At 41.1% G+C, this 17,906-nt stretch overlaps 1 protein-coding gene across 1 annotated transcript in view; it reads left to right on the plus strand.

Annotated features, from left to right (window-relative positions):
- Window positions 1-17,906, plus strand: part of arhgap20b (Rho GTPase activating protein 20b) — an 80,607-nt gene that overhangs the window by 15,865 nt on the left and 46,836 nt on the right. Inside the window, exons 5-9 of the mRNA XM_051661052.1 lie at window positions 7,334-7,375; window positions 7,618-7,708; window positions 7,868-7,945; window positions 12,361-12,427; window positions 15,170-15,337. Coding sequence (XP_051517012.1) covers window positions 7,334-7,375; window positions 7,618-7,708; window positions 7,868-7,945; window positions 12,361-12,427; window positions 15,170-15,337 — 446 coding nt within the window. The remainder of the gene's footprint in view (window positions 1-7,333; window positions 7,376-7,617; window positions 7,709-7,867; window positions 7,946-12,360; window positions 12,428-15,169; window positions 15,338-17,906) is intronic.

Consider the following 17,906-nt stretch of genomic DNA (forward strand, 5'->3'; position numbering starts at 1 on the left):
CAAAGGCTCTCTCACTGGATCGTCCTCGCTTATAAATCACAGGGCATGAGATGCCCTATTGGCATAAAGGTGTATTCAACTAGAGGCATGGCTTCCTCATGGGCATGGACAAACGGCATATCCCTACAGGATATATGCTTTGCAGCAGGATGGTCTTCGCAGAACACATTTGCGAGGTTTTATAACCTAGACGTGGCGTCCATCGCTTCATGAGTCCTCTCTGTTTACAGAGCTACTATTCCATCAACCAGCGGGTGAGCCCGAGCTCCTTATTACAGGCAGGCTACCTGTTATAATTTGAATACAGCTACCTGTGTAGACTGCTATCCAATTTACCCCCACTAGAAGTCACAAGCACTTCCAACAGAATAAAATTATTCTGTGTGTATTATATGACTCATATAGATCCTCAGATTAAGATTAGCTTCTCATCTGGTTTTCACCATATGGGGTTATTCATTTTTATACACACTTGAAGACATATAATAAGTCACCGCCCGAAGGGACCATGACCTCATATACTCTTCTAAGTGTTTCTACCCTGGTACATCTTAGGGTATGACAGGCATCATGGGACTCCATTCCCCATAGCGTTCAAATGCAGTATCGAGTGAACTGAATCGATAGGGTATGTCTCCGGTTGCTCATGTAACTCGGTTCCCTGAGATGAAGGGAACAAGACATTGCAAAACTTGGCTGCACTACTACTTCAGAGTTTTGAGGTACAAGCATATGTCCATGTCCTTCAGTCAGGAAATTCTGAAGAAATTGTGTTGGAGCGCCCACTTATATAGGGCAAATGCGCGCCTAAAAGGGCGGGGCTCAAACACCATTGCCAATCATAGCATTGCTGTTATGATACAAGGACTTCAACTAGGTCGTGGAAAAGGAATTCCCCATAGCATTCAAATGCAATGTCTCGTTCCCTTCATCTCAGGGAACCAAGGTTACATGAGTAACCGGAGACTATTTGTGCTGTGCCCGCATCTTTTTCCTGATTCTGTACCCTTGTGCGCTGGATACACAACCTGGGAAGTTTGGCCATTCTCCGCCTTTGACATTGAACCTGTCTCAATCCCCGGTTGGCCTTGTTTGGCCCAAAGATTACCAGATTAGATTTTCAATTTTGAACCCCACTGTATTCAGTCGTAACCCTACAAATTAGAGTCCATAAGGAATGTTTCAACAGCTCTGTCTGAACATGTAATAAAATTACAGCTACTCCTTCAATGGTCATGTGGGTGCTATAGACCTTATTTAGAGCAGTGCCATATTTAATTTTTGACAGTAATGTAAACGAGGCTGTGAGAGATAGACTTGCAGTCTCTTCAATAGAGCTGTTCAGCAGTGACATAAATTTCTAGGTGAACACAGAAGGCATATTTCGCCATGGTTCCCTCAGGAATTCCCTATTGTTTTTTTTATCATGTGTTTTTTAAATTTATGAGTAAAAGAAGGTCTGTGGTAAACATTACTTTAAGATACTTGGACATTTTGATCTACAACATAAACGACACACAGTCATACATCAAACGTGAATTTTGAAGCCGTCGTGTTTAAAAAAAAAATCATGTTGCTAAATACGGACTACAAATTCCACAAGCATCTGAGTGAACATACCTGACCAAATGGAAAACTGTAGATGTTTTTATCTTGTTAGCAAATGTTTTTATTTTTTTATTTTTTTTTTAAATACAATGCCTTTAAATTTCACGTGTGGGGTATGACTGTGTGTAATTTATGTTGTAAAACAAAATGTCCAAGTATCAGTGTTGCCAACTCTCACATATTTGGTGTGAGACACACGCTTTCAGACTCTGTCTCACGCTCTCACTCCACCCAAGTAAATCTCATGCCAAATAACAAAAAAACTTAATTCAATATAAAATAAATAAAACATAACAACAAATCTACAATTTAGATTTTTCCATCAGCACGAGACATGAATATTCGGGCCGCTGAACAAATTTACCACCACTACGCACATTAGCGTGCCCCAGAGACAGGATAACCAAAGCTTTGGTGTAGGGCAGAGCGCACGACTCAACACTAATTCGATATCTCGGTGCCAAAAATATGGCACTACTGAATAAGGTTTATTGACATTGCTTCAGAGGCCCAGTAAATTCATGAATAACATCATATTGACAGAACAGAGAAGGAAACGTAACTCACAGAATGAGAAAAAAAGAGAATGCTGTGAGAAAGCCATTCTGGAACTTTCAGAATTTCATATGTTCATACCAAACATAGGCAAAGGAGGAAACATGTCAAATTAATTTTATAAAACTGTACATATTTACAGAATGGACTGTCTAGGGCGGAAGTACACAGGTGGAATCGGCCTCATGCTGCACGCCAGTTTTCTCTATGTTTTCTGTTGAAGTCTTGTGGAGATCAACACATCTGTCCTTTAGACACATCATTTTAAAACATGTAGTAACCGTGAGCACCAGCAATTAAAAGCATTATCCTGCTTAAGGTTGGTAGCCAATGCGATTATGTTCAATTATTTTAATGATTCATAATTCAATGCAGATTTTTTTTTTTTTTAATAATAGGGTACAAAACAGTGTTATGAATGCAAACTTTAATACAGTGAAAAAGACACTCTATTAGCATAACATAAATACATATAAATAAATAAACATTTCCAACATTATTTTGAATGTCCATGTACTAAAATAAAATATTTGATGCCATGAGTGTACCTTCATTTACTATTATTATTATTTTGAATGGCCACAGAAAATGAAGCAATGTGATAATTTTACCTGGTCGCAAAAAGTAGTCCGTTAATTTACCTGATGAACTTTCACCTTTTATTGACCCTTTATGCTTCGCAGAGCTAATATGTGCTTCTAAATCACTTGCACCTTTATTAGCAACTGACACATAAGTGCCAGATTTTCATGTCATACATTCTGCTTCCCACGGATCTCGACCTGGACCAAAGCATAGGAATTTTTTGTGCAAATTTTCTGTAAATTTGCACTTTTGTTAGGGCATTTTTTCCACTCAGCTGTCATTTACTGCTACTGTCAAGCAACTGTTTGATGCCGAACACAACAGCGCTTCGCTCGTTCGTGGAGAGATTAACAGGCAGGAATTTGGCAAATAGTTGCTGCAAGCCTCTTATAATCGACCAATTGGTGTGCGAGAAGGCGGGACTTACAAAGAGGGGTTAAAGCAATGCAAATATGCACACACACACAATGAAGTATTAGACCAGATGCACATCATAATGCAACTAAAGCCGAATCCTAGACATTTTCGCAAATTTAGAAATCCCGGCCGGACGCTTATTTAAGGTCCGAAAAAGAGGATATGTCCGGGAAAAAGAGGACGTATGGTCACCCTAAGTAACACCTCAGTTACTATTAATGGTTTATAACATATTTTCACATTAGAATAATGGTCTAAGATCTCTTTAATTAATAATGTGTTACCATGACCCACACTTTAGAATAATGGTCCAGCTCATTAGTAATTCCTTCATACTTATGTGGTAACACTAGACTCATTACTTATGTGTTACCAAAATTATTTAAAAAAGACCTTCAGCAATATCAAACATGCAGAAGTTAATAATTTTTTAATGAACAGAAGAGATATCCCAATTGAATACACAGGTTGGGCACATACATCCCTATATTTCTGTAAGGTAAGCTGAGTATGATCACGGCTGTAACCACCATAGACATTGAGGAGGACATGCGTTAATGTTTTGATTAGTAATTAATTAATAGTTATATTTAATTAGCCATAGTTAGTTAATAGTTCTCAATGAGGCAGATCAAATTCAGTAATTATTGATTACCTAACAGTGAACTACCTCAGTCATCAGTTCGCTATTACTTACTGATTGGTTAATCATGTTTCCATATTAGTTAATAGTAGTAACTAAAGTGTTAATGTAGTAGTACTCATTTGTCCTGTATTAATTCCTGCAGAATTACCTATTTATGAAAGACCATTATTATAAAGTGTTACCCAAACGAGGACACAGAGGTGAAAGTGCAAAACATTTATGAATGATTAAGGCTACTTCAGGGAGAGATCACAGGGAGGTAAGAGAGAAAAAAACGGTGTTATGGATGAACTGGGGATCATGTTAACTGGGGATGTGCGCATGCAAATTTTACTTGCATTTTCAGCAGATTCGTTAAATGTGAATTGCCAATAAAAGGTGTTTTACACATCATAAAAATTTTTTGGTATCATTAACCCAGTTCATATGGTCGATGTCTGTTCCAATGAATTTGACACAGTTTAAGAGTGATTTTTAAAATTGTTTCACAGGGCAACATGGTTGCCCATGTTAACGTGGGACATTGGTTTGAATGGGGACTGGCGATTACACTTGTCAGAGTAGTAAATCGCATGTGGAAGTCTTTTATTTGCAACACTAAAGCATCATTGGCTTATAGGTGTCAACAATAGGCCTATACTCTTATGACTTTTATTTATTAAAAAAACAAAAAAAAAAAACAATAGCTTGATTAAGTTGATAAAACAATTGTTACTGTTCACATAGAAGGTCTGTTGGTTTAGGGGTAGTGTGTTTGCTCACCTTGCATACAGACCTAGTTTCAATACCCTGTGAGTTCTTGCATTTTTATTGAAATTGTTATAATAGCATCTTTTACTTCTCAAAGGTTCTGTGCATGACAGTGTCGTATGTTTGACTACCCATGACACTGCCAAAAGATGATCTTTCAGAACAGTGCAATATTTTTGGTGGAGAGCAAGTACAAAGGCCAAATTGACCAATAAGTAAGAATAAATGGTACTCTGAGAAAGCATAAGAAAGTTCTTCAGAAATATAATGATTTTGTTTGTTAGGCAAAATCTTAAGATTTTCAATCTTAAATCTTAAAATTGTTTGACAATTTTAAAAGCCTATAAGTAAACTTTAGAAAATGTAGTTCACATTTTTTCCTCTTCTCAGTAATTCAACCATTCTCAGAAAATTCAGTAGAGTATTCTGTAATTACTGGCTGTTATATTCAGTTGCAATTTGATTGATTTATTTAAAACAATATAATACCTTTTGTCTGTGTATGTAATTTACAAAATAGTTTTCAATAGACCTGTCAAAAATATATCATAATCAAAATCAAATCAAATCAAATCAAATCACATTTATTGTCACACAGCCATATACACAAGTGCAATGGTGTGTGAAATTCTTGGGTGCAGTTCCGATCAATATAGCAGTCGTGACAGTGATGGGACATATACCAATTACAATAACATCAAATTAACACAACACAATTTAAAGTCTAATATACACATAATTACACACAACAATATACAAATAATAACATACACTGTACAGTATACAATACGCACAATATAGATACACATTATTCAATAAAAATAAAAAAGTATATATAGTAGTATATATAGAATGTACAGTAGGCTGTATTGTACTGTATTGACATTCAGGCTGTCGGTTGATAGTAGTTGTTAAGAGAGAATATGTATAATAATAATATAATTTATGACAGTCCGGTGTGAGATATAAGAGTAAGAGTAATAAAGTGCAGTGCTGATGTATTTTGATTGTGGGAGATCAAGAGATCAATAGTTTGATTGCTTGGGGGAAGAAGCTATCAGCTGGTGCGGGTCCTGATGCTGCGATATTGCCTGCCTGATGGTAGCAGTGAGAACAGCCCATGGCTCGGGTGCCTGGAGTCTCTGATGATCCTCTGAGCTTTTTTCACACACCACCTTGTATATATTTCCTGGAGGGAGGGAAGCTCACCTCCGATGATGTGTCTGGCAGTTCGCACCACCCTTTGTAGTGCTTTGCGGTTGTGGGCTGTGCTATTGCCGTACCAGGTGGAGATGCAGCCACTCAGGATGCTTTCTACAGTGCAGGTGTGGAACTGTGTGAGGATGTGGCGGTCCATTCCAAACTTCCTCAGCCGTCTCAGGAAGAAGAGGTGCTGATGAGCCTTCTTCACAACGGCTTCAGTGTGGATGGACCATGTGAGTTCCTCAGTGATGTGGACACCCAGGAACTTGAAGCTGCTGACTCTCTCCACTGGTGCTCCATTGATGGTGATGGGACTGTGTTCTCTGTCTTTTCTTCTGAAGTCCACCACAAGCTCCTTTGTCTTACTGACGTTGAGGGAGTGGTTGTGCTCCTGACACCAGTGTGTCAGAGTGTGCACCTCCTCTCTGTAGGCTGTTTCATCATTGTCAGTGATCAGACCTACCACTGTCATGTCATCAGCAAACTTAATGATGGCATTGGAGCTATGTGTTGCCACACAGTCATGTGTGTACAGGGAATACAGGAGTGGGCTGAGAACACAGCCCTGTGGGGCTCCAGTGTTGAGGGTCAGTGATGAGGAGATGTTGCTGCCTATTCTAACCACCTGGCGTCTGCTTGACAGGAAGTCCAGGATCCAGCTGCACAGCGAGCTATTTAAGCCCAGAGCCCGGAGTTTCTCATCTAGCTTGGAGGGCACTATGGTGTTGAATGCTGAGCTGTAGTCTACAAACAGCATTCTCACATAAGAGTTCTTTTTTTCCAGGTGGGAGAGAGCAATGTGTAGTGTAGATGCAATGGCATCATCAATGGAGTGGTTGTTGCAGTAAGCAAACTGCAATGGGTCAAGAGAGAGAGGCAGCACAGAGCAGATGTAATCTCTGATTAGTCTCTCAAAGCATTTGCTGATGATGGGGGTCAGAGCAACAGGACGCCAGTCATTTAAGCAAGTTATTTTTGATTGCTTTGGAACAGGCACAGTGGTGGACGTTTTAAAGCATTTGGGGACTACAGACAAAGAGAGGGAAAGGTTCAAAATGTCTGTAAACACAATCCCCAGTTGATCCATAACACTGGCAATTTATGGTGTATTGTGTGTACTGTATGTTTACAATGCTTTCAAAAACAAATGCTAAACATCAAACATAGCTTGTTGTTCACAAGGAACCCAGTTACGTATTAAGGAGTGTTGCTGCTTGATGTTGTTTGTCATAATCATTGACACATTCATTTTGTTATACCAAAAAAATCATATTTAATGATTTGGTTCACTAAATTAGTTAATTGAAGCACACTTCTGTATCACATGGTCTAGGATTGGATCAAGTATTGGAATAAATCCCAATTTTACAAAGAGGTGTAGTAGGTTGTGACACCACAACCAAGGCAAAACGAATACAAACCATCATCCATCCTCACTATCAAAACTTTGTGTTCCACTTATCTAAAGACCAAATTAGCATTTGAATGTTTACCACTGTTTGAATAGAATGTTGAATATAAATTGAAAATTATTCTCTCTGTTTTTCTCTCTCACCCACAAAACTAAAGCTCTTCAGAAACAAAGGAGAGATGGTTACATGCTCTTCAGTGGTAAGGAAAAAGCAAACACCCTCTTAAAGTGAAAAACAAAACTGTAAACAAACAAATGGCAAATTGCACAAATAAACAAATAAGAGTCTCAGATCCATAACATTATATTGTATTCTTTTCAAATTGCAACTGTTCATGTGGTGATGTCGATGCAGTGTTCTTTTTATATTCCACGGCTTTGTCTTTGTGTTTTTCTTGCTTTCCCATCTGTTTTTGTTTGTATATTATATTTTATTCTTCAGGCACACCTGCAGAGTCAGGCAAAGAATCTTGCCAAATGCCATTCTTCTCTACGTCCTGCTGATCTGCCATCCCAATGATGACTGCCCTGCGGTACACAAATTTCTTTGCCTTAATTTGGATCCAGACACTCAGGGAACTATAAAAATATCTCTGTTTATAAGTGGAGGCTATTTGCACTCTTGCCTGAAGGTATTTATTGTGAGTTGATGATTATTGTTGTTGTTTGTTTACATATTATTGCCTGTTAAGACCGTGGCTGTGGCAGTGGATGTGAGCACCACTGCGGACAATGTGGTTCAGTACATAATGCAACGCTGCAAAATGCTGGTGAGTGATCCTTAATAACCACTGATATATATATATATATATATATATATATATATATATATATATATATATATATATAAAACTGGATCGCTGATGCAACGGTAAACTGCCAGCAGGAGGTGAAGCCAACGGAAGTGTTCGAGCGGCCATCTTAGTATGCCCATACTCTCATAGTGCGTCAATGACTGAGAGGAAAAAACATCCTGGTTACTTTCGTAACCTCCGTTCCCTGATGGAGGGAACAAGGCGTTGTGTCGATGTAGTGACACTAGGGGTCACCCTTGGGAGCCCCAAACACCTCTGATCTTTGAGAAAAGGCCAATGGGAATTGGCACGTGGAATTTGAATGCCACTCCCCCGGACATAGGGACCGCGGCTGCGTGCCCATTGCACACGGTGCCCCAGCCAGGCTCGGAGGCGTCTGTCATAACCACAACGTGCCTGGGGTACTTGCACTAAGGGGACTCCTACCCAAGGGCTGAACAGGTAGTGGCAGATCGCCACTTCAGGCAGTTCAGCACTGACTGTGTGCGCTTGCTCATGAGGTGCGCCATCATAGAGACTGAGTCTAACTCCAACCCGAGAAAAGAGATGCTCTGTACCGGGGAGAGCTGCTCTTTCCCCAGTTGACCCAAAGCCTCAACCGGCTGAGGTGCCTGAGCATCAGGTCCCTGTGTGCACACAACAAGTCTCGAGAGTGAGCTAGAGCCAGCCAGTCATCGAGACAGTTGAGGATGCGGATGCCCACTTCCCTTAGCGGGGCAAGGGCTGCCTCTGTGACTTCCGTGAAGACGCGAGGCGACAGGGACTGACCGAAGGGGAGGACCTTGTACTGGTGCACCCGGCCCTCGAAGGCGAACCGAAGACAGGGCCTGTGCCGAGGAGAAACCGAGACATTGAAGTACGCGTCCTTCAGGTCTACCGCCGTGAACCAATCCTGATGCCGGATGCTCGCTAAAATGCATTTCCGTGTCAGCATCTTGAACGGGAGTCTGTGCAAGGCCCTGTTCAGAACTCACAGGTCCGGGATTGGCCACAACCCACCGCCTTTCCTTGGTACGATGAAGTAGGGGCTGTAGAATCCCTTCTTCATCTTGGCTGGAGGGACAGGCTCTACCGCGTCCTTCCACAGAAGGGGCACGATCTCCGTGGGGATGGCAGTGGCATTCTCGCCCTGCATTTAAGGTAAAACAGACGGCGCTGAACCCAGGCGGGTGCCTGGCAAACTGAATCACATAGCCAAGTCGGACTGTCCTGGTCAGCTATCGCGACGGGGACGCCCCTGGCTACGAGCAGATGGGGTGCAGGATCTTGATCCATGCCAGGGCAGGATATGCTGAATAGCCTACATCTGCTTAACTGCTGAGAACTGCTGGGCAAAGTCCTCGACGGTCTCACCGAATAGGCCGACCTGGGAGACGGGGACATCAAGGAACCGTACCTTGTCAGCCTCCCTCATCTCGACCAAGTTGAGCCATAGGTGGTGCTCCTGGACCACCAGGGTGGACATCGCCTGCCCGAGAGTCCACACCGTGACCTTTGTCACCCAGAGGGCGAGATCTGTTGCCAAGCACAGCTCCTGCTTCAATCCTGGGTCAGAACTACCCTCGTGCAGTTCTTAGCGCCTTGGCTTGGTGCACCTGCAGGAGAGCCATGGTGTGCAGGACGGAGGCGGCCTGTCCAGCGGCACCGTAGGTCTTAGTCGCCAGAAACAACGTAAACCTACAGGCGCTGGACAGGAGTCTCGGGCAGTTCCACCAGGTGGCGGCGTTTTGTGGGCACAGGTGCACCGCAACTGCCTCATCCACCTGAGGAATCACCGAGTACCCCCTGGCAGCCCCACCGTCAAGGGTAGTGAGAGCGGAGGAGGTCAGAGCCGCCCCGCCAGCTCTGCGTCGGCCTGCAACTGGGCCACCACACCTGAAGGTGGGAGCCCAGTCGAGTCCTCAGTGTCAGACTGGACCAGCCTGCTCTCCGATGCTGCAATCGAGAACTCTTCCACTTCGCGAGCGCCGAATGAGGTCGCGAACTCGCCCTGAGATGAGTCGGCGGTCTCATCCCAGAACTCGACCAGGGCAAACGAGCGTACTGGGGAATGGGAGGTCCGTGGGGAGTTACCCGGCGGAGCGGCTCCCATTGGGGTCCCCAAATCGCTGCTGGGGTGGCTTTCCCTCTAACGACGGAAAGCCGCGACTGCAACGTTGCCATGGTCATGTTCTTGCAGTGTGAACATGACCCGTCCACGAACGCTGTCTCTGCGTGGGCAGCGCCCAAGCACGTAAGACAGCGATTGTGGCTATCGGAAGCGGAGAGGTAACGACCGCAACCAGGAAATAAACACAGATGGAAAGGCATCTTTAAAAAGACGCTCTCCGTCAGTGCCACTCTTTTAGTAGGGAAAATATACACTTTTATCGCAAGAATATGTACTCTTTTAGACTGTCGAAGCACCCAGGGGCGTTCTCTGCACTCCACTGGTGCACGAGGTGGAGAAACCACTGTAATGCGTCATAAATCCAACAGCTTCTGAGGTGAATGGATTGGCAGAGTAATTCAGCTCACTGAATACAACCGCTTGGCTCCGAAGAGAAAATCTGAATGAGTGGTTGCGAGCCAGCTCATTTTATACCCATATGTCTGGGGGAATGGCATGCAAATTCTACTCGCCAATTCCCATTGGCCTTTTCTCAAAGATCAGAGGTGTTTGGGGCTCCCAAGGGTGACCCCTAGTGTCACTACATCGATACAGCGTCGAGTGAGTGACAGATAGGGAACGCCTCTGTCTTCGACCTCTGGATACGACGGTTGCATTTCGTCCTCTAGTGACAATCATGTTTAATGTTTAATTAGCATGTTATGGATAATATTCGTTACAAGGAAGAAGATATATATGCGGATCATAATGTCAGAGCATTCACTTACCTGTGTTCAGTCTATCAGTGCAGCACAACAATCACCAAAGGAAGTGGGAAAACTGTCAACAAGTTGTAATGTACTGTAAGTAGGAAAAGCTGTAATATCTGCTTGTTTAGGGTGACAATACGTCCTTACCTCCAAAAGGGACTTGAAAAAATGTCAGACTGGGATTTCTAAATCACCTTAAATGCCCTGGATTTGCTTGGTTTCATATTGAAGTGCTCTCTGTAGTCATAGATGGATACATGTCATAAATACATGTTCGTTTGCCATTTAAATCTAGCATATCAGTGCTTTGCGTGTCTCTCCCTCAATCTCGGCGCACCCGCTGTTCATGTGATTATAGAGGGAGAGAGCACGTGCTCTTATTCAAGTGACCGCAAGAACAAGGCACTTTTTGATGAAAACATAAAACAAGTAACTCTGAACAAACACTTCAATATTCGATGTTCTGAAAATGTCTGTTTGTATCTTACTTCAGTTTCAGTGAATAGTTTACATTCAGCGGATCTGTTTGCCGATTAAGTTTATTAGAGGTGGATACTGTTTGATATACAGTAGATATACATAACTCGCTCGGGCTTTCAAGAAACAGGAAAAATTCCCGACTCTAAATAAATAAATAAATACATGTGTAGGATGTTTGTGTTGTAGGGATGTACATGCAGATTTCAGATAAAATCGGTGATTGAATGACTAATGTTTGCAGTGGCTTCACTGTTATGATGTCATGAGCAATCCAGTTATATATATATATATATATCAATGTTAAAAACCCAGTTTTGTTCTATCGCTGTGAGTATAATGTAATTCTGGTTTGAACTTGAGCTAGTTACCCTCTTTAAAAAACAACTGAGACCAAAGGAGTGGCCACTCCAAATAAGAAAGCACCTTCCTCTGCATCCCCTGATTTTATTTTGCACCATTTTTAGCTTGTATCTTAGTACAGTGGTTTTCAACACTTTTCACTCCAAGGCCTCCCTTTGTCAAAAAAAAAAAAAGGATATTTAAAGGCCCCTTTCACCAAGAAACTAGGGGTGTTAATAGATTTAAATAATCAATCACAATTAATTCTGTGATTCCAGAAGTTTTAGGAACTGTCAGTTTCTAATTGTGGGCCTATATTTAGATTTTTAGTGGTTTTGGCATTTTTATTAATTTAGATTATTTTAAAATAATTCTTTTTAAAGAATTTTGAGTCAACTTGTGGGCCCCTTGGTAGTTTGCTGAGGCCCCCTGGTTGAGAACCACTGTTTAAGTGGATCTGACTGCCTGGTCATTCCATCTGACACACTCAAATTGGCAGACATTCAGTCATCATTTGGCAAGGGATGCACTTCTATAATGTTATGTTCAACATTCTGTTATTGTCTGATTATGTAAACATCAGTGACTCTACATTGTGCCAAGTTTATCCACTGGCATTTCCTGTGTTTGATAATGGCCATTTCCTCTTTCCTGTGTTTTTCCAATACATAATGAACACTTCCTGTGTGCAGGGTGAAGTCTCGGATTACCAGTTGTGTGTGAACTATGAAAAAGAAGAGGAAACTTACTCTCTTATTGGTGATGACACTCACACAAAACATATGAATATACAGTATATTGCAAATACTTTCTAACATAGCTATAAACACTTGCTAGATTAGTGATGTCAAGCTCATTTTAGATTGAGGGCCGTGTTGGAAAAAATCTTACAGGACAATTGTTTAATTTGTTAAACCATGGGGCTTATTAAGTCCAAAATCAACTTTATTCTTCTTTAAAGTCGGCATGAAATCAAAATTGACCCTATTTATTTTATTAATGCACGTTAATGGTCTTATTGTGAATGATTCAGCCATACATATTTGCTATTTTATAAAAAAGAAATTCATTAAAAAAAAATCAACTCACTCTTCTGGTGAGATGATTTTAATGCAGGTACTGTATCTTGGGATGTACTGTAGAGTAAGTGTTATTTTTTCCTTTATATTTAGTGTATTGTGATTTAAAACATTGAAATATTTTACTCGCTTGTTTCTCATTCATCTGCACTGGGCTCCAGCAACTCCATAAGCAAAGTCTGCGATGTGTTGTGTGCATTTGTGGGCTGGTTATGGGTTAATGTTGTCAGTTAGATCATCGTTCGGTTCTCAAGTCAGTGGGGCACGGTGGAAAAAAGTGTGTGTGAGTGTCTGTGGGTGCTTCTTATTTCTTAAGTTGTGCATCCTCGTTTCCTCGCTCCTTTGTTCTCAAGCATGTGATCCGGAAAATTATCAAAGCCTGTCATTGTGAAGGATGTATCATGCACTCAGCGAGAAGTCAAGGTTGGAGGAAGTTTCCCGAGGATGCTTGTGTGAGGAAGCACCACTGAGTTAAATGAAATTATCTTTTTCTCTGCTAGGTTTGATCTAACAGCTCTATGATAAAAACCAGGCATGATAGAAAATGAGCCCAAAACCTTTTGATTTTCAGAAGAGACACAAACCTTGCAACAATCTCTATAAGCTACTGATAAGCTGCCTGCACTCACTCACACACGCACTCTCACACACACACACACACACACACAAACACACACACACACACACACGCACACAGAGAGAGACCCCAGGTCATATCATGTAAGGTTTCTGCTATGAGACTACAGGATATGCAAGCTTTCATTTCAGATAACAGAATCCAAAGCTCAATCTAATTTAAACCCTTTCCTTGTCTGTCTGTTTCTCTATCTATAGATTGTTATGTAGAAACATCTGGATGAGTCCATCCAAATGCAAACACACACAGACACACATTTTTACTATCTTGAAGTAATCCAATGTGTTAGCAGGATTTTCAGAAAAAGGTTACACAAATCAAGATGTATGTGAAAGTGTGTAGGATTTATATACAGATCAAATCAAATCAAATCAAATAACTTTATTGTCACACAGCCGTATACACAAGTGCAATGGTGTGTGAAATTCTTGGGTGCAGTTCCCATCAACATAGCAGTCGTGACAGTGATGAGACATATACCAATTTACAATAACATCAAATTAACACAGCACAATTTAAACATCTGATATACACATAATTACACTCAACAGTATACAAATAATAACATACACTGTACAGTATACAATACGCACTATATAGATACACATTATTCAATAAAAAAAATATATATATATAAAAAAGTATATATAGAATGTACAGTATTGTACTGTATTGACATTCAGCTGTCGGTTGATAGTCAGTTGTTAAGAGAGAATATAATATAATAATAATATAATTTATGACAGTCCGGTGTGAGATATAAGGGTAATAAAGTGCAGTGCTGATGTATTTGATCGTGGGAGATCAAGAGTTCAGAAGTCTGATTGCTTGGGGGAAGAAGCTATCATGAAGTCGGCTGGTGCGGGTCCTGATGCTGCGATACCGCCTGCCTGATGGTAGCAGTGAAAACAGCCCATGGCTCGGGTGGCTGGAGTCTCTGATGATCCTCCGAGCTTTTTTCACACACCGCCTTGTATATATTTCCTGGAGGGAGGGAAGCTCACCTCCAATGATGTGTCTGGCAGGTCGCACCACCCTTTGCAGTGCTTTGCGGTTGTGGGCGGTGCTATTGCAGTACCAGGCGGAGATGCAGCCAGTCAGGATGCTCTCCACAGTGCAGGTGTAGAACCGTGTGAGGATGTGGCGGTTCATTCCAAACTTCCTCAGCCGTCTCAGGAAGAAGAGGCGCTGATGAGCCTTCTTCACAACTTCACAGATCTTGGACCAGTGACAGAGACAGAGAAACAATAGATAATCTGCCAGTAGCCTATACTTGAGGTCCATTTAGGACACAGTTTTACTTTCTTTCTTTTCTCCCCCTCTTTTACACACACACATACACACACAGCACACACAAGCACAAACATTATGAAATACAATCACCAACCACTTTATTAGGAACACCTGTACACCTACTTATTCATGTGATTATCTAATCAGCCAATCATGTGGCAGCAGGGCAATGCATAAAATCAGGCAGATACGGGTCAGGACCTTAATGTTCACATCAACCATCAAAATGTGAAAAAATATTTATCTCGGCGATTTCGACCATGGCATGATTTTTGGTGCCAGACGGGCTGGTTTGAGTATTTCTGTAATTTTACTACATGAATAAGTAGGTGTACAGCTGTATCTAAAAAAGTGATCGGTGAGTGTATGAAACTAACTAAAAGTAAAGTATTTTAATACTGTTTTATTTTTGCCTCCTACATGATTCTTTGAGAATGAAATATCTTGCAAACTAAAACACCAATTTCCTGTCTCCATTTTTGTCTGTTCTAGGCCATGAGCTTCCATTCTTCATCCTGCGCCACTCCCTGAGAAGTCAGAAAGACCATCTTCACATGCCCAGTGAGCACCTGCAGGAAGCATTTAGTGCTGCCCAGCAGACAGAGGCCACATCCAAGACCCCACACTTCACCCTAAAAACCAGAACACACACTCCCAAGGGTGAGTGCAACAGTCACCGACACAACACACGGACATGATGCATGTTTGTACACTTGCACCTCCCTACTTGCGCACAAATACAGACTTCGATGAACAGTTGATGTGGCCAACTCAGTACATTGTCTAAACCTTTGCAGAACTTTGTTGATTATGTGAGTAGAATTCAAGTTCCATTTAAATCAGCTTGTGATAAGTCTATAGTGAGAATTCATTAGTTAACCAGACTTTTGTTGTTCTTAGATTTTCTTGAAGTCATTTATCATTTCTATTATTTTTGAGGTATTGAGAACAGGGTTCTTTTCTTGGCACCAAGCCTCTCTCTGTTCTGTCTCTGTATTGGAATTAGGCTAATTTGTGTCTTTGATTAGACTGATTATGGTGGTATCAACTGTATAATTGATGATCCTGACTGAGCAGTCAGGTGAAGTTAAATCTTTAGTAAAAAAAATTATAAGAGCAGAGGGAGAGAACATAGCCCTGAGGTACCCTGGCTAGAGTGTGGTATGTGTTAGTATTTACCATGACAGCCTGTGTGCCCTGTTCCTCATGAAAAAGCAGATCCCAGTGGCACAAAGCAGAATGGATGTTCATATCCTGGAGCTTCTTTTATAATACTGTATGTCAAGATTGTTTACATTATAGGTTGAGCTTGATGGATGGACACAATGTTATAAATTGTAGCAGGTTTACAGCATCTTTGACAGACCTGTTTTCACAGCTGGCAATATGGAATGGGTCCATCTGCAGAAATGTGAGAGATGTGTTGGATTTCTGATTGCCAAGGACACATTCGCATGTTTTCAAGGACTACAGTATAGATACTGAGGCTGGGGGTCTTGAATGTCTTCAGTTCTGGAATTATATCTGACTGCTTTTTAGTCTTTATAAAAAATAACTGCAATGAATTCAACATCCACCTACGTCCTACTGTGGTCATGTCCACCATTAACCCTGAGATAACATTGTACTCCAAGGTTTTTCCACAAACATCTTGCAGTGCTAATAATTGTGGCACATGTAGGGATATGAGCCTATCAGATGAAGTGCTGTGGTCAGGGAAGTGTAATCTGTAATTATGTTATCTATATGTGTATTATGGTCTCTGAATGACTGCCTCTCTGTTGTCCCTTTTGATGTAGTGCTTTGAGACGTGCAGATATGTACAACTTCTTGTGAGGAATTTGACATTTCTCTGAAAATACCATGAGCTTTTAGGTCTGTTAACCTTAATCCATCCTATAAAAGTGCCTCTTTATTATCTTAAGCCATCTAACCTTTACAAACATGAAAAGAATGGCATTTTCATACACTGATAGGTATCAGTGTAAGTCCATGGGGTCCAAAACTTCCAAGCTCCAAAAGAACAAACTGGCAGCATATAGGTAATCCGTATGACTCAAGTGGTTTAAGAGCGTGTGTACATGAGCAGATCAGATTCAGACAGAAAATTAAAGGGATAGATTACCACAAAAAGTCTTTCATCAATTACTCAACCTCATGTTCTAAACCTGAAAATACTTTCTCTCTTCGGTGGAACACAAAAGGAGATTTTAGGTTGAATGTTACCATTCACTTTGATTTTATGGAAAAAAGATGCAATGAAAGTGAACGGGGGCTGTCAGCCCCTAACATTCATATTTGGACAAACTAACCATTTAATGGACAAACAGCAGATAGGTATATTCACACACATATACCATGTACATAGCTTTACAGCATATTAGGGCTGTCAACTGAGCAGAGAAACTAAATTCTAATTTTTACCTTAAATATTGATAAAATTTGAATAATATTAACATTTTAAAGTCAGCTGATTCTTAAACTGATGTTGTTTGCTTAGTCCACAAGAGGGCACAATAAATACATAAACCATACAGCACCATTATATTATTGCAAAGAACATTGGCTGTTAAAAAGAGCATTTTATTTTCAACTAATGAGCATAAAATAATAAATAGTTTTAGTCGGTCCATATTCTCAAATGTTAAGTCAAAAGTAAAATGAAGTGGGGGGAAACGCTTCAATAGGCAGTTCACATGGTGTTACACTTGCACTGATGCCACAGTATACTACCCAGACACAAGCTATAATAACAGTGAAATACCACATTGTTTTTTATTCATTACAGTTTTATGTAGGGAAGCAATATTCCCAGATACCAGAGCTACTTGGCTGAACTCGGTGGTGAAGCGGCTCAGACTATGAGCACAAACTAGGGGCTGTTCAAACAGACGGAACACAACAGAATGGAACTGAACGCGAGGATCTCGAGACACACATTTCCAAGTTCAACATCTTTCCTGACAAAGCATTTCAGTAGTTTGTATGTTAATGTAATCTTGTGTCGAAGCAGTAAACGTATTTGGCTTGCTGTCTGTATACTGGAGGGCTCGGAGCTCGAGACTCAACTCGAGTCCTGATTACCCCCGCGGACTTTGCTTATTTAGATAATGAATCTAGAGAATATGTGGAGATGGGGTGGAGGTGGAATGTCAGGAGAGTTGTCACAGGAAGCAGGTAAGCAGCGGCTTATATACTCCTGCTCACGGGCTGTGATTTGTCAGATTAA

The sequence above is a fragment of the Myxocyprinus asiaticus genome, chromosome 3 (assembly GCF_019703515.2).
Source record: "Myxocyprinus asiaticus isolate MX2 ecotype Aquarium Trade chromosome 3, UBuf_Myxa_2, whole genome shotgun sequence".
Classification (NCBI taxonomy): Eukaryota; Metazoa; Chordata; class Actinopteri; order Cypriniformes; family Catostomidae; genus Myxocyprinus; species Myxocyprinus asiaticus.